The 21,957-nt window shown below is 49.9% G+C and overlaps 1 protein-coding gene across 4 annotated transcripts in view; it reads right to left on the bottom strand.

The window, feature by feature from the left end:
• ITM2C (integral membrane protein 2C) overlaps positions 1–21,957 on the bottom strand; it is a 33,121-nt gene that overhangs the window by 6,895 nt on the left and 4,269 nt on the right. For 2 of the 4 annotated variants that reach the window (XR_008825229.1, XM_056358879.1), the window contains exons 1-4: positions 18,406–18,562; positions 3,280–3,417; positions 1,201–1,389; positions 780–890 (exon numbers count right to left, since the gene is read on the bottom strand). Coding sequence is in view for 3 of the 4 variants with exons in the window: in XM_056358879.1 (XP_056214854.1) it covers positions 780–890; positions 1,201–1,389; positions 3,280–3,417; positions 18,406–18,516 (549 nt within the window). In the remaining variant the exon portion in view is untranslated. Of the gene's footprint in view, positions 1–779; positions 891–1,200; positions 1,390–3,279; positions 3,418–13,350; positions 13,460–18,405; positions 18,563–21,957 lie in introns of those variants that run through there. The other 2 variants (XM_056358881.1, XM_056358880.1) reach the window with 2 other exon arrangements.

Below are 21,957 nucleotides of genomic sequence, written 5' to 3'. Positions count from 1 at the left end.
TACCAGCAAATAAGCAAAGGGAATTCAAGAAAGACTAAGTTAATTTTTTTTTTCCTATTTTCTTTTAAATAGACCCTCACAGAAGGGAGTAAAAGATCCAGGCTCAGTGCTTTGCTTTACCTGCAAAAGACTGAGATAGATATGCTCCTTCTGCAGTCTTAAAAATCCTGGGTTTTTTTCCCCTGCTGTTAAGATTAAATAGTACTCTATTTTAAAAAGACTGCTTTCAGTTACTGCGATAGCGGCATGGGCTTCTGAACTGAACAAAACTGCTGGTACTAAACCCAATTAATGCCGGCTGTGAGCAAAACCACGTGAGCCCAAGTCTGGTGTTGCAGCCCCCAGCACAACAAGGAGGGCAGCACAGATTCCCCCCACAAAAGGGTAAAAGCTGAAGGCCTGCTATTCCCCAAGGGACACTGAGAGCTCTGCAAATGGCAAACAGCACTGGTAACCACAGTGAGAGTAAAAGGAGGAAATTTTTCCTTTTTTCCCTTGATTTTTACAATGAGTAAACAGCAGAGGGAAGGAATCTGCTGCTTATTTATCTGTGTCACCCTGGTCAGGTTGATCCATCATGCCAGTGTTACCGTGCTGTCTGCAAAATTAATATTTCAGCTAAACCCACTTGAAGCCTTCACTCTATGTGAAGGCTCAGCTCTGTCGGGGCCAGGGCTTACTTCCACAGACACAGCAGTTTTTATTTCTCATGAGCTTCCAGCTGGCACCCACAAGCCAACTCAATAAAGTGCGTAAACCAAGCAGAATTGCAGCTGTACCTTCACATTAACTAGCAGCTCCCACAGGTTGCGAGGAGGCATCACGATGGTGGTGTTCAGCTCGATGACGTAGCACTTATCCAGTGTTATGTCATGGTAAGCAGTCAGACCCTGTGTTCCAAGCACAGAAATTGAGAAATTGAGCCCTTCACAGTGAAATGAGGCTGTGAAAATGGGTGAAAAGAGGGAATTTGGGGAACACAGAAAATGGCTTTAAACGACGAACCTGTCCAAGGACCTCCCTACCAAGCAAGACAAGCAGGTTGGAAAATCTCAGAAAAGGCCTCAGGAAGGAGGACAGCTCAGTTAATAAGATCATCGTAGACATGTGCGACAACAGTGATAGTGTTACACCACGAGTGCAGTGCTGGTGTACCCCAGCCCCGTGCCATGCCCCCCAAAGGCCCCAAGAGCTCCTTACTCGCTGGAAATCGTGGATGATATCCGCAGGGTCACTCCCTCCAAACTGGGGCACTGGGACGTTGATTTGCTCATAGTTCTCCTCAATGTAAATCTTCACGTCTTCGTGTAACTCCAGCTGCCCTTTGAATGGCGAATACAGCGAGTCTTCGTAAAGGACGCCACAGTGAAACACGCTCTCACGGGGCAGCTGTGGGGACAAGATCCAGGCAGAGGTACAGTACTCATACACCCCACAACACCCCACTAACAGCTACAGCAAACACGGGAAGAACTGTACCCATACTGGGTAAAAACTACTCTTTTCTAACATGTGCCTGAAGATATTCCAAGATCAGTCTTTTTACCAGAAAACGTTCTTGATGAAGACAGTGTAAAACACCCTTGTGAAATGACCACGTCTCCCTTCCTGCTAGCCAGGTCCAAAGGGAATAAAGGATTCCCTGTGGGATTTCACAAGGAGTAATTCAGAAAGATAAAGTGACTGTCTCTAGACTCTTAAATTTCATGACCAAACTGTTCACATCCCTCCATAGACGTGGCTTCCAGTAACTGCATTTTTCTACATAACACATATACACTTGGGGTCAGCATAGCATCATTTCTAAAGGCACCTGTAGCTTGGATATGGCAGGTGCACCTAAACAAAGCTGCTTTGCCTCACTGCAAAACAAGAGCTGCTGCACTCCAGGGCTCCAGAAGCACAAGGTATGAGCAAGAGAGCTAACACTGGGTGAGCGACCAAGTTTGAGCTCAAGGACCACAGGGACAAACTGCAGCCACTGCAGACTGAGACATAAAGACCCTGTTGCCTTGGTCTCCAAAGCATCTCTGACCATGTTGAACGGGCTTTGCTGTGTAATTGGATATAAACTGCCATTTGGTATTGCAGGCAGGCAGCTGGGGTGATGACAAGTGGCCCTAAATGGACCAGTGGGCATTTCCCAGTGCCGTTCAGCATCTGCCAAGGGTAGGTTATTGAGTGGGTGATGGACTGAATGCTGTCCGTAACGTGGTCAGTGCTGCTTCTCACAAGGAAGCATCTACACCAGGAGCCCTGCAACAGGGGCCGGCACACTAACACAGCAGGGTGAGAGAGGGCTGAGCAGCCCTACAGCCGTCACAGAGTTCCCAGATCAGGTATAGATGAGCACGGGCGATAAAGCACTGATGTATCTTAAAACAAAGATTGCAAATTAATTTGACAGCAAGAAAATTTATGGAGCAAGGGAGTGTATAAAAAGACGATACTGCTGAGTGGATAAGTGCTGGCTGCAGAGATGAAGGCAGCTGGCCGTCCTGGGAGAACTCATTCACTAATAGCTGCTCTGCAGCAGAACGAGGGCTTCAGAGCACATCAATGCTCTGGGGTTTCTTGGCTAAACTCTCCGCAAGCCACAGAGCTCAGCAGTTCGCTCCTTAAAAAGCAGCTCTGCCCTGCCTCGCTCCCTGCGCTCTGACCCACCACAACGCTGCCAGCCCCGTGCCTTTGCTAGGCCAGGCTTTGCAAAGACTATGCGGAAGAAAAGGTGCTGAATTTACTGGAGGCTGAGGGCTCAACTTTCCATACCATCTCCCACCTAATTTTCACTTCTCTGCTTGCTTTATTAATAGCAGCACCTATTTTTGTTACACCTACAGCATTTCGCTGTGCTAGGGCCAAAAAAACCTACTGCAAAAAGCTGTTCCCTTGCCCGTACCTTCCTGCTCTCCCCAGGGCTTGTTCTGCCCTTGCGAGCCATGCTTTTGGACGGCCTTACCCCTGACAGCAGGGACACTGGGTTTAAAAGGTAGAACTGGCAAGATATTTTTATGGAGTTTAAAAAAAACAGAGGGGCAAAACAAAGCCACGTGGGAGGGGAAGAGGAGGGTTTCTGGAAGACCCGTCCCAGCAGCTGGGATGGAGGTGAGCCTGAGCCTACCACTTAAGACAGGGCTTGCCTGCAGTGCCCAGAGGAATGGCTCCTGAGCTCCCGCAGTGCAAAGCAACAAATAACAGCACCGCCTCTTTCAAAGGTTGGAGCAGCTTGTCTGGCTGCTACGGTTGAAGAACCAGAAGTCCTTCCTGACTCACCCCTACCTGGGTGATGAAGAAGTATCTGTACACATACATCGACGCAAAGACCAAGCCCAGGAGCAGTACGAGGAGACCCATGGTCAGGTAGCACACCCCGCTGAGCGATGACCTCCGGCCTTGCGCCACGGGAGCCGGCTCCTCCTGTGAGATGAAAACGAGAGCGTCCGTCAGCTGCCACTGCAAGGGACTGGAAAATCAACCATGTTGCACGCAAAGGCCACACACGGGTTTGTGGTACGCAACTGCAGGCAGCAGGCACTGCCCTGCAAAGTGACTTCACATCTGAGAGCATTCTGGCAAGAGTAAAACGCTTCTGCATTTTGCTCTCCCACCCCTCCATATAAATATAATCTTATTTATATAAAAATATATGGGTGTGTGAACATACACACATATATGTATACTCTGCTTCCCACCAACCGCTCAGAGCAAAGTCAAGCTTTGTTTCAGTGGGCGATGAGGACTGACTGAAAAAAAAAGGAAATGGAGAACCAACAGTTCCTGGCTACTGAATGTAACATTTGTGTATTTATACTCAAAAATTTGTGCTGAAATGCTGCTACTCCTGCACAATTTTTTCAGGCCAAATTTTTGAGATGGAAATTACTGGTCTCGGAGAGGTACCTCCTGGCCCCCTGAACTTACCCAAACAGCTCAACTTCATTTTCAAACAGATTTGTGCACACCTTCCAGGAGCATGGTCAGAGCATCAAAGGAAACACACCTGCCGGTTTTAGAGTGCTGCCTGATCTATATAGGCAGTAGCCAGCTCACCTCATTACAGCCCTCGAGAAGGAGGGCAGTGCAAAGGCAAGGCAACCTCCATGGGACGACTCATCCCAGCCTACGACACTTTTTTTTTTTCTACCAAAATAACCCTCCAAAACGTTAGGCAGGAGGAGGTAAGGCCTTTCAGAGGCAGATGAAAGAAGGTGGTTCAGAGATGCCCTAGTTTCCACACGGAAGAGCTGAAAGCTGCCCTCAGCTGAGCAGGCTGGCAGGGGAGAGAGGCACCAGGGAGGGCTCCTGCAGATTAACTCCCTCTGCACGCTACATGATCTGCCGTGTTTGATCTGAAAGACTCCACGGATAGCCAGAGACCAGTATGAACTGGAGGGACAGATTTAAAAGCAAACAGCCGCCTCTCATTTCTAAGCAGCATCACTTTTTAAAAGAAAGATGCTTCTTCAGGGTAACATGGCCAAAACCTGCAGGGTGGTGCAGGTGCTGAAGCCCCAAAAGGAGATGCCCCTCGGTCCCTGCCACCCTCCATGGCGTGAGACCAGCTCTGCCCAGGGGACCCAGCAGCAAAGACCTTTCCCTTTGCCCTGACATGAAGCAGCCCGCGCGAGAGCAGCAGTTCAGTCCCAGGCTTGGAGGCAGCATCAGGTCACTCCCACCCTGAGACTAAAGCACCCCAGCACCCCTGAAGCACCTGTGGGGAGCCCACCAGGCGGGGATCCCTCCCACCTCCCCAGCATTTGGGCTCCAGCGAGGCAGATCAGGGGCAGAGCCAGGATCCTGCAACCTGCTCCACTCCCAGCCAATGCGGGATGCTCCAGCTATCGATTTTTTCTTTCCTAGCCACATTCAGACTGATAACTGCAAAGACCAAATTGCTTTGGGAGAGCCACAATTCCAGCACGCCTCCAGAAGAAATTAATCTATATTTATTTCTCCTTCATCCCAGCTGTTGAAAGATCCACAGCACCTCTATTCACCACCAGCTCCCTACACAGAAGGATCAGTACCATCAGTCTGTCACTGCTCCTCCAGCCAAGAAAGGGATGAGCAAACTGAAAACCACCACATTTTAAAGTTCATTTCCAATCTTTCCCTTCGTCTCCTTCTGCAGACAAGGGGCAGCAAGTGTGACAAGCCACAAAGAAAAGAAAAAAACCTCACAAAACCCAACACTTTCCTAGAGGAAGTTTAAAGGCTCTCTGACAATGAACTGCTAGGACAGGAAAGTCATGCTCTATGTCAAGTGTTTCACAAAAACAGATTTTCCCAGATACTTGTCATCAGAAAAAGTGCAGGCAGTAGGGGTGAAGAGGAATTAAAAGATCTCATGCTACTGACACTGAAGCATGGCTGAGAAAATGCTTAACGCTCCGTGAGTGAATCACATCTGAAAGGTGCCAGGTTACCGCGATGGATACTGCACTGCTCGCTTCCTTGGTGAGCTGCAAGTGCTAACTCCATGGAGAGCTAGGGGAGAGGGCTCAGAAGGACACAGCAACTCAAAGAGGAAAAAAAAATACTCCCACTAAAAAGAAAAACTGCATTTGAAGAATGGTAGGGAGGGGCAAATAAGACCTCACTGGTTTGCTATTTTTGCTAGAGCAGCTCTGTGCTCTTTGCACAGCCAAAGACAGAGCAAGACATCCCACTTCTCACCACCAAAGGAGATGAGTTTGGCTCCCTACAAAACATTCCTGGCTTTGGGAAAAATGCCTGAGCTTTGTATTTTGGGACAAGGTGGGGAAAGCAAAGCAGAGCTTTGCCCTGGGATGTTACAAAACACCAGGAAAAAAAAAAAAAAAAAAAAAAAGAAAAACCTCAAATTCTGAAGGAGGAAAGAAAAACTCAACAGCAACCATTCTGATGGAGCGGAGATTAAGGCAGTGAGGTTGAAAACGCCACCAGGCAGACCAAGGGGAATAATTAACCACAGTCCTGCAAAACACTGCATAAAAATCACCTGTGCAAACCCTCACTAAAACACACATCTCCACCCCCCAGCTCAGCAGATTAAAGGCCACCAGCCTTTGGTCACTATGAATGAACTACAATTTAAAAGCAACTACAGGTGAGCTGGCACCTCGGCTTCTGGCTGGAGGCTTTCTCAGTGCTGACGGGCCTGTAGACAGAGCAGTGCACGGCCTGCTTCAACAGCATTTCACCCAGGACAACAAATCTTCACCAGGTCAGAAAAATCAAAGAAGCTTCTACCACAGGCTGCTGCCCGCTCATGCCCCAACATCCCTCCTTCCCACAGACCACCACTCCCTGCAGTAGGAATGTGGCTATTTTTAAAAATGGGAAATGCATCGCAGTTCATTTCCATCTGTTCTTGCCATGGGAATGCCTCGCTCCCCAGCAAGGGAGCAGTTTTCCCCTAAGCTAACCTTACCATAAAGAGAACCAGGTGGTCCCAGCAGCAGGGTGCAGGAAAGCCATCCCCGCCAGAAAGACCCCCAGGACCAACCAGCAAACGAAACCATGCACTGTGTTCACGCTACACTCTGCAGATCTGGCAGTATTGCCAGTCTCCATCAATTTTGGTGGTGGGAAAAAGAATTAGACTCAGCAGCGGTGTTTTCCTGAAGAGCAGATTACATCTTTGAGATGCGCATTTCCACTGAAGACAAAATCAAAATATTAACACAAAAAAAATGCTGTACGTTCACCAGCTGTTTAGCAATATTCTGTAAAAATTCATTAACCAGGCACTCTTTCTGCAACAAGCCATTCTACTAACTTTTTGCCTCAAACAGCTATGGATTTTTCTGCCAGAGAGAAACGGGAAAGGTAGGGGTCAAAACCATCCCTGGGCAGAGGTAGGGACAGGTATTTCCGTTCAGCAAATGGGCCTTCCTTTTCTTTTTCATAGTTTTAAACACAATATTCCAACACATGGGCATATTTTACACAAATATCAACATAAGGCCCTTCCTCCCCTCTCCACAAACACTCATTTGCTTCTCCATGAATGAACAGATGTAAAAGCAACAGTAGAGGGAGAAAAGCATGATGTTCAAGGTCCAGACGCTAAGGATGTGCATGCAAGGAGGATGCACAGACAGACCCACAGCGCCGCAGAGTACCCCACAACAATTTCAGGACAGGAACACCCTGCTACTCCATGCAATGATCCTTTCTTTGCTCCGCATTTCTTGGCACCACTACATGCTCCAGTGCTGATGCAAACAGCAGAAGCCACCACTTTGCTGACCCTACAGTGGGAAAACTGGAAGAGGCCACAGGTAGAGCTCCTTGCCTTGTGCAACCCGAAGGGAAGGTACAGCTCACTCTTCCTCCGCACGGGCAATGGGGGAACACATCCATCTCAAGAAGAGTGCCTGCATGTCTTGGGTTTTCAGCCTACTAACACTTCATCCCACCAGGCGAGAGACAGAGGCAGCTCCAGCACACAAGCCTGAATAACCAGACATGCTGACTCTGCTCTAGTTTGCAGGTGTGACAGCTTCACAGACACTCAAGCCAGCGCCTGGCAGCAGACAGGATACTGGAATACAAAAAGGAATTCCTTTCCTTGGATAAAACAGACTCTTGACTATGCTTCAGCACCCTGCCTGCTCACAGGCAGGACATAGCACAGGCAGCAGACATCCAGATGGGAGAGGATGGCGTTATGGTACAGACCATTTGGTAGAGGAGGCTTGAAATTAGCCTGAGGGGGGAAAAGCATCCTAACTCAGTCTGTGGATTTCATGTCTTCAGGATTTCATGTCTTGTTAAGGACATGATGAAAATGGCTGGTGTCCCGTTATCCGTTTGTTGCTGAATGGCTAAGGAACATCTCTCCTTATCTTTAGGCATCTTTAGGCATTCAGACCCCGGGGGGCTTGGTGGTGAAGAGCCCCCAGGGCTGGCCAGGAGGAGCAGGGGGGCAGCCAGTGTTTGAGACTGGAGCACTTGGCAAGCTAGAGCTCTGCAGATGGAAAGTGAGAAACTATGCACAGGGAAAAGGCGGACGAAGGCAGGCAAGAAGGGGGAGAGGAATGGTGAGAGATACACCACTGCAGGGGAGAGGAATGGAGAGAGAAACCACTGCAGCAAAGGCGGTTCATCCTTGCAGCCACCAAATTATCTCCCATCTCATGCAAGGGGGTGGGGTACAGAAGCCTGGCTGTGCTTTACAGGTGCTATGTCTGGTCCGTAGCATGGAAATCAAGTCCAAAGGCCACAGTAAGAGCAGGGGAAACATCAATGCCTGCCAGGCACTGCTGAGGGCACCTACTGCTGAGCAAACCCTCCTGGCTTAGCCCTGAGCCTTTGGGGACACACCACCAGCAGCAGCTGCTAGCAAGAACCATTCCCAGTGAGGCACTGCCTTTGATATTTCTCATATATATATGTACAGTACAGCATTACAAAAACCCAGATGTTTGATACTATCACTCCTTCATCACCAATGTCTTGCTAAAGATGACAGAAGTGAGGAAATTAAAGGTGTCATGTCATGCCTTGCTCCTTCCTGAGTCACACACCACCTCAGCAGAGACGGGCTCAACTCACAACCTTTTCCTGCCTATTCAGCTTTGGAAACAGCTCCCACTTCTCCACAAACCATCTCTCCTGCATTTCTGAAACACAGAGATTTGAAATCTTTCATTTTAGGTGTAGCAGAGCCTGACAAACAGGGGACACAGCTCAGCAAGTGCCTAAATATATACCCCCAACAGGCAAAGAAGCTTGGGGCAACTAAAAATAGTAGATGTGATTTTGACAACTGACAAATGAGAAGAGAAATGTGATGCAGAGTAAATACTCAAAGGGATGCAGTTTGGAGAGGAGTGCTACCTGAAAGACGTCACCCCTCTCTGGGATGGAAAGACGTCACCCCTCTCTGGGAGCTTGATTGTTTCAAGGGAGCAGCAGCGGGAGCTCTCGACACTGAAGTTGTCCTGATGTAACTACAGATGCTCACAGGCAGACATGGCTTCCTCAGAAGACACAGGTTCGAAACTTAGGAAACTCACATCAGAAAATCTAACTTATCTCACTTTTTACTCATTTCTGGTAACCAAAGGACAATATAGACTACAGGGAAAAAAATAAATCAGTTCAAGGTCTCTACCTCCAGCGCATCAAGTCCCATATTCACTCTCAAAGTCAGTTACTGCTCTACAAAACCGAAGGACTTGCAACAACAGCACCCTCCATTGACTCCGTATGGAAAAACCCCACCACTGACTGCTGGAAAATGGCAGTGCTGCAGCAGTGGGTGTGAGCTGGTACGGACTGACCTCTCTTCTGATGTGCTGGGCTTGGCTTTGGGTGGGCTCTCTCAGGAAAGCAACCCCCATGTCCGTACCGACACAGCCCGCTCCTCTGCAGGCGAAGCAAAGCCTTCTCACCCCCCCACCCCCCAGGCAGCGCCCCTACCACCTGCAGGTGCTGGGCACTGCCTGCAATTGCTACGTATGAGAAAAAGCACCAGAGAGTTTGTGGGATGATCTGTAGAGCAATGAGATCCAGACCTGCCTCCCAGAGAGAGCCACTCCCATCTTTAGGCATTCAGACCCCGGGGGGCTTGGTGGTGAAGAGCCCCCAGGGCTGGCCAGGAGGAGCAGGGGGGCAGCCAGTGTTTGAGACTGGAGCACTTGGCAAGCTAGAGCTCTGCAGATGGAAAGTGAGAAACTATGCACAGGGAAAAGGCAGACGAAGGCAGGCAAGAAGGGGGAGAGGAATGGTGAGAGATACACCACTGCAGGGGAGAGGAATGGAGAGAGAAACCACTGCAGCAAAGGCGGTTCATCCTTGCAGCCACCAAATTATCTCCCACACTCCAAAAAAGGTTCCTCTGCCAGAGGAGCAAAAAATGAGTCCTGTCCTCAAGAGCAGTTATGCTTGGAGAGAGGAGAGGGAGTGAAATAAGGAGAAATACCAGGTAACACCAAGGGGAGGACAGTGCCTGGGCCATCGCCCTGGCAGAGACTCACAGGGGTCAGTGCTCAGCACCAGCAATGAGAGGCCTCTGAATGAGTCCATTACCTGGAAGGAGAGTCCTTCCAGCCTGAAGAGCATTGCTAATGCTTTAGGTCAGAAAAGAAAATAATGTGTGCATACAAGGATATATATGTGTGTGTGTGTATATATATATATGTGGCACATAGTTTCCAAGGCAACCAAACTCCCTACACGCAGTACTTGAGCAACGCTTGGGCAGGGCATGCAGCAGCATTTCCATGGAGAACACAGCTGATGGCTTTTGGACTCAAAGATGCCTTGAAGGATAGGGGGAAAAAAAAAAAAAAAAAAAAAAAAGGCCTGTAATTAAGAGACTATCACAGCTGAAGGCAAAAAGGTTGCAATAAATGAATCTAATCGCATCTTTAAACAATACCACAGCACGTGACTAGCAACAAAGCCACCTGCCTCAGGAGTCACTTTGCAGTGCTGGAAATTAGAATATCAAAAACAACCACTGGCTAATTAAACCCCCCAGCTTTGTTGCTATATGACAAAGACAGCAGGACGTTAAAAATGCAGCCTAGCATGTGGGAGCTCCTAAGCGTTCAGTGATATTTTCCTTCTCCCTCGTCAGCGAGAGATATAAACCCCCGTTCTTTTCTCCTTTTTCCATCCCTTTCTGGAACTAAGGGGCTGTTTCTCCTCCCTCTTTGCACAGGGGTGAGGAATTCATTTCCATATATTTTTTATTTATTTATTTTTTGGCAAAGGCACAGCTTCCAGCTGGGTTTTTTCCAGCCTCCCTCTCCCCTTTCCCAGGAGTAAAGCCATTCAGAGCATTAGCAGAGCCAACAAAGCCCCTTGTAAAAATAAGGCTATTCTTACCAGGCACATAGCTAAAGCCCCAAGCGTCACACTGAACAGACAGGCAGGCAGAGAGAAAACAAACAGTTGTGATAAAGAGGCAAAAAATGTCTCAACCTGGATGCTTAACAGCCTGACTGCCAAAACGCAGGGTCTGATAAATGTGGCCTGATTTCCAGAAATCAACAGGAGCTGCAGCCACTCACCCCAAGGACAGGGGGAATCAGTCCCTGCCCCAGGGCAGCTCCACCACCACAGCTAAAAGGTTTTGTAGGACCTGGGCAGACCTCACCTGGGAGAGGGAAGGAGCACACTCAGCCAAGGAGAAGGCCAGGGGCTCTTTTGCAACCCTGAAGCGGGAGGCAGCACTAAAAGAATGGGAATTTTCCCCAGAAGAAGAATGAAGGTTAAGCTTTGGCACTGGGTCTCAAAACACCTCTCTAGAGCAATTACAGAAAAAAGGCAGCTCAAGCAAAAGCGAAGCAGAGCAACTGCTCTGGGAACAGGGGAAGCTCTTAAGGTGGGGGTTGGAAAAGTCAGAGACTTGATTCAAGGGTAAAGACATATGCGGGTGGGCAGACACCTGACTCCTTAAAAGACCTTTGACCAATGCCAAAAATATTCGAGAACATTAAGAAACTGAGGCAAGGAAATGCCAACAGCTTTCAGCTTGTTCTTGGTGTAGCTGAGTCCTCCTCTTCCTCCGCCCAGGCGAAGCGAAGCTGCTACCAGCTGCCCACAAAACCAGTCTGCTCGCTCCACCTTCACCCGTGGCTTGGGAAGAAGGAAGCCACAAGCCTGACTGACCACCGAAGTGACAAGCTGTTCCGTGACAGCGGGACCACATGCTTGGGAAGGAGCTGAACATACTTTCCTTTCAGCAGCCACACTCACCTTTTCCCAGGCTAGAATCGTACAATTGCTCCAATATAAACCAAACACACCTACCAACCTGTGCAGAGCTAGACTGGTTTTGCAAAAGGTGCAAAGGATCGGGTGCTGTCTCAACACATTTGATAGCAGAAAATGTTGACAGGGAAAAGACCACCACACACATCAAAGGGTTTCACACTATTTCACCTGAGGTTGCTCACCATCAGTGATGGCTTTGGGTCCTAATGAAGCACCAGAGCAGACCAACAGTTGGGCTGAGGACTCGCTTTAATACTGTTGCTGGGCTCCAACCACTGCTTCCCCCCAGAGAGCTCCATGCCCAGATAGGTTTGGGATCCAGATGACCGTACACTTTAAAACTACAGCACCCACCTCTGAGATTCTACAGTCGGGCAGGCGGAGATGGTCAAAAGCAAAGTAGCCATTCTGGATGTCGCCAGGGGCAAGCCAAGCACTGCTGATCTGATTGTGCCCAATAAAGCCACTGCCATCCCACCTCACTCTTCCACTATAGATGACGATGCCCAGCAGGCCGGTAGAAAGGAGCAGGCAGCATGCCCAAGATGCTTACGAGCTGCAACAGCCAAGCTGCTGCCTTCTGCTGGCTCTGCAGACGAGAGGCAGCATCAAAGCTGTAAACCCATACTGTTTGCTCCGAGCAGAGGGGTCACAGTCCAGCATTTCCCAGAGTTCCAGCTCAAAGCATCTTAACAAGGAACCAGATTTCAGACTACAGCATTTGCCTCTTCCCTGAAAATCAGGGAAGTCACACCATAAAATGAAGTCACTGCTGTCTTTCAGAACAATGACAGCAATTATGTCTTCTCCCAGCAGCAGCGTAGGAAAACCCTGACAGTCAGCCCTACACTCAAAAATTCACTGCAAAGGAACAGTCTCTAGTTTAACAGCAGCAAGAGAGAGGCGGCAAATTTACCTTTCTCAGCTTTACTGTTCAAACCGACTTCAACAGTAGGGCATGGCAGCAAGAAAAACAGCTCAGCAAAGCAAGTGTGGAGGGAAGAAGTAAAAAACCAAAATCCCTCAACACTGTCCTTCTCAAATGGTAACATTAAAAAACAAATGAGAAGAAAAAACTCCCACACCTAGGCTCCCACACATCACCTGGGAAGAAAATACCTAGAATTGAAAATGCCTTTTCCATTTTCTATAAACCCATTAATGAGCACAGATTTGGTAGCGCAAAAGCAGGAGTTGCAGAATGTGAACAAGGACAACTCATCCTCCCTAGATGCTCCATCTCTCTAGACCTGGACGCGGTGCTCTGCTGCATGCGGGCTCCCCTCTGAGCGGTACACAACACCCGTCAGGCCACCTCTCTCCGAACAGCCATGCAAACAGCACGATGCAACGACAGGGTGAAAACCAGCGCTCTGCTTGTCACTGCACAGCACCGGGCTTCTTACAGCAAAGCAAAGAGCCCCTGTACTACGGACGGAGCCTACAGTGCTGCAGCATTACTACACGCAGCATATGCACAACGCTTCTGTCTCATACCTACATTTGGTCCATTTGTACCCTTTTAAACTGCTTCTTTTTAAAGCTTTTTCCCTTGGTTTTCTATGTTTTGCAAAAGAAATGCTGCACCCAAAGCAGGTAAACACAACAGATTCTTCCCATGTAAAGAGCACCTACGTGCAAAGTTGCGTTGGTTTCGGCTCTTCTCCAGCTTTGGGAGCGTGCACACCCCTAGACAGACATTTCAAGTTTCTCCGTCTCCAGCTCTTCAGTCTACATCTCTTTGGTGAAAGACAGTTCCGTGTTTGCAAATTCAGTTGCATTTTTTGCTGCTAGAAATAGTCATTCCCTCTCCTAATCCTCCTGCCAGTTTTAGCCAGATCCTTTGTCATGCTCAGCTGGAATATTAAATATTCATGTCTGGAGTCCAGTAAGATGCTGAAGTCTAGTATTTCACTAGAGCAGATCCTGTAAGGGTATGGAGACATTTTTTTTCCAATTCAGCTGTCTTCCTCCACTTCCAAGGCATCCCTAAACCATGGAGAACCAAGAACCAGCAACGACGCTTCTTTTTAAGCTGACCACTCCATACAGGCCACAAAAAGAAGTCATCACTTTGGCCCACATGGATATGGAGAGGGTCGGGCAAAGGCCAGGAATAATCTTCTGTCACAGGAGGCAGCTTCTTCAAATTATTATCTACCACGTTTAGATCCCTAAATCAAGACCTCAACATGGGGAAAATACCCACAGCTCAGGAGCACCAAGCCTGGACTCAAGCCCGCAAACATGTCAATGAGCATAATCAATCCGCAGCGCTGCCAGCTAGTTTTTCTCCCTCTCTCTGGATTTACAGCTTGCTTTGTGAAAAAGCCTGTTTAAAAGCCTTTTCCTCACACCCCCTTCCTTCACCATCTGTCTTCCACCTCGCAGCCTTCTGCAAGGAATTTGCTCACAAAACCCAGCACTGCACTGGCACAGCAGCTTTCACCAGGCTGGCATGACTCCGCAGTAGAGGGCCAGCAGAGATCCCTGCATGGCCAGCGAGAGCCACTTCTCCCCCACCTGCCCCACACGCCAGAGCCCAGCTCCGGGCATCGCTGCTCACGATGCACCGGTACCTCTGGTGAGGCCAGAAGCAGCGTTGCTGCCTGTGCTGCCCTGACCTGCTGCCACCTGCCCAGAGCACACATCCCCTCGGGCTGGCTCAGGCAGCAGTCACAGCTCGTCATGCCTGCCTGAGGGCCAGGAAAGGCAGGGGAGCGGGGCAACACAACAGCCCCCGCAGCAAGACTGACCGTCTGCCAAGAGCTCCGCACCCACACCGGACCTGGTCCTCACTGGGGAGTTTGACAGTGACAGGAAAGAGAACACCAGAGAGGCCACACTCCCAAAGGGTTTCAGGGCTTTTCCCTGCTACGTCAAGCTGCTGCTGGCAGCCCTGCAGCCCGCAGGCTGAGGCACCCCACCAGGCAGTCGTGCTGAGGTGCAGCCTACAGAGACCACACAGGGAGACAGAAGGGTTGGATGGATCCAGTGCCAGGCAGCCAGCGGCTCCTGGTGGGAAGCTTCTCCCTGACCAGGAAGGGCATGACCTAATGCCCACCAAAAGGAAGAGTCTTGTTGAGTCTTGGAGGTTGTGGATGAGATGAAAGGTGTGAAACCAAAGCCTGGTTATTACTGCAACCAACTAAGAGCAAGACACCAGTCGCACCCACAGGGCACCATTGTGTGCACCCTGGAAAGCCCCTCGCAGCCTCCGAGCCCATGAGCCACTGCCAAGGTGTTTCCAGAAGGCTTGCCAGGCCTGCGGGTACGGAGAGAGCTCTCCCAGTCCTCCGGCTTTGCCCATAAAGCCCTTCCCCCCCACCAGCCAGACCTAGAAGTCATAGCCTGAGCAGACACCATCTCCCCTCGACTTCGATCCAAAACCGAACGCGACCACACACACTGTCTCAGCACAACCATTCCCAGATGCAGGACAACCGGTTCTGCTTTCTGCTTCCTCTCCCCAAAGGTTTCTGTGAAAGCAGCCCCTGGTGCACACAAGCATCTTCCCGTTGTCTGCAAACCATCCCGGTCCCCATGGACACCCAGTCTGCGCTGCAGTGTGTGCCATAAGGCACGGCTCGCCCTGCGCCGGCAGGGAGGGACATCTGGCAGCGCCTTCGGCCGGGGCAGCTGAGCAGCCAGTCTCTGCTACTTACAGAGCAAGGGGGATGAGAGACACCTCCTTCCTCCAACGTTTGCCATTACACCTGGTGAAAGAGAAGATTTTAATGAAACCCCTTTTCCTCTGGCTCTGGCACACTCTGCCAGAATAACTAGCTGCAAGTATTAGAGGGGTTTACAAGGAATCAGCCAAAAAAATAAGCCCCAAACCAAATTTTGACTGGAGAGCTCCATCGAACCAGTTTTACTCAGTTCCTGTGGATTTCCATGTCCAACACAAATGCAAGGAGCGTATTTCCCAGAGCAGTTAAAGACACAGCATAGGTATGTATTTATTCCTATTTCAGGCTGTAAATCTGGAGTTCAATTAAAACTCACTGAATATTATTTTTCATCTGAGAAAGTATTTTCCAATGAACACAACAAATTATTTTACTGACTGTATAACCTCAAACTGCCTTCTGCTCAAGGCCACTACAGCCTCCCAGCTCCTACTAATAAGAAGAAGATAGTTTCTTTTATAAGCCTTTAAAACGTTGCAACTGCCTCAAAATTCCATGGATTTTTCTGACAAGAGTTCAAATTGCATATTCTTTCTGATTCAAACTGAGCTGCACAGAAGAGAAACAAGGCTCAGCACATACGAGCTTGCTGTCAGGACTCCTCACCTACCACTTTTCAGGACACATTAGCATCACAGACATCTTCCTGCCTGCCACATCTTTGCATTCAGGGAACACCTGCCAAAATTCACAGGCTGCGGAAGCCTCCGCTGAATCATTTCCCAGCTCTGGCTCCTATCACTGGGATTGAAGTTGTGAGATCAAAGAGGAAAGGAATGCATAGCATCTTGTTTGCATGTCACCAATGCCATTTTGCTGCAAGGCAGCTACAGAAAGACACACACAGACAGGAATTACTGGCAGCAGAAGAGAGCGCATGGCAAGAAAGCCTGGCTATGGAAAGACCAACCCCAGAAGTTGGGTGTTTTACAAAGCAACACGCTCCCTCAGTCCAGCTAAGTACAAACTACACCGAAGAACCCAGTGTCAAAGATACCCTGAAAAACAGCATCAGGAGAAGGCCACCTGCCTGTCAGTGGATGCGCCGCTCCTTGGACAGCCCCATGCTGCACTGACTCACCGCAACCTGCTCCTGCCCTTGTGTCACAGGTCTTAGGCTGATTTTCTTACATGTCTGCTGGAATTAAGAGACTGACCAAGAGCCTTTGTTCTAAATTCATATCTTTAAGTTCCTTTGTAGCTCACACAGGCTTAAAAGAACAACATCACACCCCCCAGGAGTCAGAGAAAAGCCCAAGTCAACGTAAAGAACCCAAAACTTATTATTTGCTACCTATGCCAATTCATTCATCTGGCAGGTCCCAAATTGGAATAATTTCGATTCCTGGGACCCGACAGCAGTAACGATGGAAATAAGCTTCTCTTACTTTCATCTTTTATTTTACTATATCTTAAACTCCTTTTCTCACAGTGCTGAGAGAAGGAGATGGATCCTGCCTGACCTCATGCAGGATCAGCAGAACAAGCAACTTCCCAGCTGCAGAAAGCTAGTTTAATGGCAGCATGAGCTGGAATTCCAGTGCAATAGTCAACTTTCGGGGTTGGACATCAAAGGCGAGATGAAACCTACCACCTTGTTTTCTTTGTAATTAGAAAAGGTTAAGTCTGGAAATCACCGAGACATCACAGCTGGCCACATTCCCCCATTACAGGTTTCTATACGGCTCCTAGGCATCAGATTAATAGACGCAATCACGACAGACTGAGCACACTCAGACACTGACAGCACAGCTGAGAGATGCAAGCGTATCCACCTGTGACGTGATGGGAGAGATCATTACGATACAACCTGAACTCTGCAGAACTGAGCAACCCCCTGAAGCCCCTGCTCAGAGCAACCCCCCAGGGCAGGCAATTCCCACTTGCTGGTAAGGCACACAGGAGGCACTCTGCACTGCTGCAGGAACGGAGGAAAACCACAGCTCCCCCATGGTACGTTGAGTCAGGGAGATATTAGGGTCTGATAAACGATCAAACCGTACAGAGGGTCTGAGGCATACAGAAATGCCACTTAAGCCTCCTGCTCCGACACAGTAGTGCTGTAACAAGGCAGACCTGCCACTATGGGTCAGACCCACTGCTCTGGACATCACCCTCCACCACCGTGTGTGGTATGTACCCCAGCGGGCCCACCTGGCCAGAGAACCTCCAAGCTGGGAGTTCTCCAGCACCAGAGACTTCAGGAACACTCAGCTCCTGGCCAAACACAACGGTGCCCGTTCCACCTTCCCCTCCCCGAGAGGGACACCAGCCACACCACCAGTGGTGCATGGCCAGCACTGCCCGCAACACTCACAGCCCGGACGGGGCACACAGCTGTGCCCCAAGGCCCCAGCCACGCTCTGCATCTGCCAGGGATGCCCCAGCGCCTGCATCCACTTGGGGCCTGGCAGGATCCCAGCCTCGCTCCCCTGACACCCACCACCTGAAGCCAGCAGAGCAATTCAACTTCAGCAGGTCAACTCCCACCTCGAAAACTGAGCATTTCTAGACACAAAGCACCTTTTTTTTGCACCTACTTTACTCACAAAGTAGAGCCGCGCGCCCTTACCCCCATCCCACCTTGCTCCAGCCCCAGCCATCTTGTTCCTCGCGCCTCTTCTCCACCCCAACCCTAAGCCTTCAGAGATGTCGGAACCTGAAAACCACCCGTGTAAAATCAGTGCCGAACTACCTTCCCCCGGGCAAAACCACCTAGAGGCATGGGCCGAGTTCTGATGCCACTTGTCGGCGCCGGCCATTCCCTTCAGCGCCCAAGGCCGGCCGCTGCCCACCCGGGACCCGCTCCCCCGCACTTCAGGTGCCCCGTGCCCCCCCGCCCCCGAGCCACATCCATCGCACCGCTGGCTTCTCCTTGCCGGGGCGCCGCTGTCCCCGGGACCGAGTCCCCGGCCCCCCCTCGGCAGGGACCCCCGGCGCGCTGCCGCCAGCGCGGGGGCACAGCCCGGGCCGGCCGCCCCCCCCCCCCCGCACTCACGGCGCCCGGGGGCAGCAGCACGGCGCCCGCCGCCCCATCGCCCCCCGCCGCCGCCGCCTTCTCCTTCTCCGGCTTGAGCGCCGGCGGCTGCTGGACACCGATCTTCACCATGGCCCCGCACCGCCGCCCTCCGCGCCGCCGCCGGCACCGGCACCGCCCCGGGGAGGGGCCGCCGCCGCCCCCGCCCCCGGCGGACCCCCGGGCCGCGCCGCTTCCCCCGCCCGCCGCCCACAGCGGGGCGGCCCCCGCGCCCCCCGCCGAGCGGGGGTCTGCAACCCCCCACCGGGCACCGGCGGGGGAGGGCTGGGGGGCGAACGCACCGCCCGAGTGCCAGGGACCGACCCCCACCCTCCCCCCCCGCAGCCCCCAGCACCTCTCGAGCCCCTCCTCAGGTTTAGGATATGGGGGGGACACGGGGCCAGCGGCAGCCCCAGGAACCCCCGGCTGCTGGCCATGTGGGGTTTTCAGTACCGCAAGCGGCACTGCTGAAATCTGGTCAGCAAATGGAAATTTTAAAAAAATAATAATTAAAAAGGAAACAGAATTTAAGGGACCCCCCCAAGCCTGCAGCTGCATGTGCCTGGAGCAGATGTGCAAGAGAGCGGAGGTGCCACTGGGGAAAACTGGGGGAACAAGCCCAGCTGCTGCTCCTTCAAGGCCTGGGACCAGAATCCCTGGAGGAACAGAGAGTGTTCAGCTGGTCGCTCCCCCAGGATCAGCTCTGGGCAGCAGAACAGATGGATCCCCTTCATCAGGGGGGCAATCATCTAGAAAAAGCCCTTCCTGACAGAAGCAGTGTGGCACGAAGAAGAGAATTTGGGGTGCGTGTGGTGCTTTTGTGCCACTGGTTCTGGTCCTGTGCCATTGGATGCTGGCTGGGGAGCCACAGATACGAAGGCGCTCTGCACGGCCGGATCGGCGGGGCATTACCTGGCTGTACGCAGGACTCACCGAAGCACTTGCACAGCAAGGAGGAAAGAACACATGTTGACAGTTTTGTTAAGGTAACAAAAACGGGGAAAAAAATCATCCACAAACCCCTCTCTGCCAGCCATCGGTAGCAACGAAAGCAGCAAACTGTCAGTGGAGAAACACAGCAATACCCTTACATTGATTCGGTCCACTTAAACATAGTATTTAAAGTCATTATGAGCATTTTCTTTCGATCCGGAAGGATTCATTATGTACCGAGTGCTTTACATCATGTTATGAACTAACCCATTGATAAATCAGTGCTAAATTTTATTTTCAAAAGGCATATTTGGCAGGGATACAACACTGACTCACAACAACAATTGCTCATAGTGCTGACTTGCCATTGTTCAATATTTAGAACCGTTCAGTCCTTCCGGCATCCCGCCACGTGGGTAAAAGTTACATCAGGATTGCAAGTTTTATCTCACACAGAGACAAGGGGCAGCATTTCCAAAACAGCCCCCAATTTTAGGAGCTCAAACTGAGACAAGCTGGTCCCGAGTTTCTGGTGTCAGGAGTGCCTACAGCCAGATCCAAACATCTCCCACTCAACATGCAAACCCAAAGACACCATCAGGATCATCTGTGACAGCAGCTGTACGGCAATTGCTAACTACTCTACTAACGTCTATCACAAATGACATGTAGCCTTAGAGCAAGGAAGTGTCCAGAACAGGCGCAGGGGGGCAGGAATCCCTGTGCCCCAGTTCTCTCAATCCACCAAGCCATCCTGCTTTCTATCCCCTTCATCACTTCGGGGCGTAGATTTGTCCCTGCCTTTTTTCAGGTTGTTTGGCTACACCCTTTCCTCGCACGGAGCTATTCTGTACGAGAAAGGCTGTGCTGCCTCCTCTGCCTCCGCTCCGACAGTCTGCCGGGCAGCTCTCATCACAGAAAAGAAATCTAAAGCCAGGATGCCAGCTGGGGAAAAGCGATATGAAATCTCTCAATATATCTGATAAACAGCAGAGAAAGCCTGACAGGCAAATCTCTAGTTTCAAGGCAGAACTTGCAGAAAAATTGGGGTTTTTTCTTTCAGTTTGGGGCAAACATGCCTCCACCATCCCGTCCCCAATCAGTCTGTGGGACTGGTGGGACAAGCCTGCAGTCACAATAGCAAAGGATCTTCTTCTGGTACTTAAGTCATTTGTGAAAAATATTGAGAGAAATAAGCACAAGGCTCCTGATGTTCATCCGGGCTCCTGACAGAACTGGTCTATTGATTTTCAGAGGCAAACAGACCAAAAGGCAGCACCACACCACGCCAAGCCAGCAGCAGAGCACCAAGCAGCAGGGACAGTGGCTCTGCCAGGTGCCAGCCTGCCAACTACCGAACCGACCTGGGTATTCTCTGGAGTACAGCAACTAAATTCCTGTTTCAAGTGGAAAGTAGTCTTGATCAAATATGCCAGACTGACATCAGAGTGTATGTGGTTGGGGAGTCCCCTGTCCACCTCCAAAGCTGCCCCCTCAGACCAGGCTAGCTACGCCACACCAGGGAGACCCACTGCCCTCCCTGGCTGCTGCTTCTGCAACTCGTGCCCAGGCACAGCTTAAACATCACCACGCTGTAAAACGTGAACTGGCCCCCAAAATCACCTGCAAAGCAAAAACTGCTCCCCATGAGGTCAGGAATCCTGCAGGATGCCGTTAACGTTAACATGCACTTTTGCAAAACACTTTTTTAAAATTACTTTTTCTTTTTTTTTTTTTTTTAATAGAAACATGCACAAGTGCCTCGAACAATCTACCACTTTCCAGTATTTGTGAATACAACTGGAACGCTCATATTAATTTTGCTGTACCACTAAAAAAATTTGCAGGACTGGCAAGGAAGGCAAGTTATTCTCAGAAAAAATGAACCCAAACCAGGTACTTTAAAAATGTATATAACACCCAAATGATTACAAAAATGGGTCAACATTACAGGTCTAAAACTTTAAAGCATCCTTATTTAATGTTTCAACATTTACTGTCAGTCACAGCCATGTCATTCCAAGGCATCTCCTGATTTCAATTATATATCTGGATAAATGGCTCTGCAAGCATTAAGAAAAATCACCGTAGTCATCACATGCCTAGTTTCAAACTAAAATAGTTTTTCAGTACGAAATCTCCTCCAGCTATAGGTCCTTCAGTCTGAGGCTTAGAGGATAAACACTGGCAATGAACTTAATGTTTCTTGTTAATGCAGCTTCCAAAAAAAAAAAAAAAAAAAAAAGCGTCTCTTGCAGTGGAGAAGTGACATGCTCCTTATAAAACATCTTGCTCAAATCTACTGTCTTTTCTATTATTAAGCAAGCAGGTTTCAATTTAAAACTGCCACCTTACTGACTTCATTAAAGCCGCCTGGTATTTTATTAGTCTTTGATAACAAAGTTTCCATCTCTTGCATGTAATTAAGTTGAATCCCAGGAACAATTTACTTGACTGATCTTTCATTAAGCACAGCAGCATGATAGCACGCTCAAGTAATGAATCGGTGAGAACTTTATAAACCTTTCAGAGAAACTGTCTGCTACCTTGCCAATTCCCACTTCTCAAAAAAGTACCACTTTTTGTAGAAAAAATAAATAC

Source organism: Falco biarmicus, chromosome 13 (genome assembly GCF_023638135.1).
Source record: "Falco biarmicus isolate bFalBia1 chromosome 13, bFalBia1.pri, whole genome shotgun sequence".
NCBI lineage: Eukaryota > Metazoa > Chordata > Aves > Falconiformes > Falconidae > Falco > Falco biarmicus.
The sequence above is the reverse complement of the archived record's forward strand: the minus strand, read 5'-3'. Positions and strand labels throughout refer to the sequence as shown.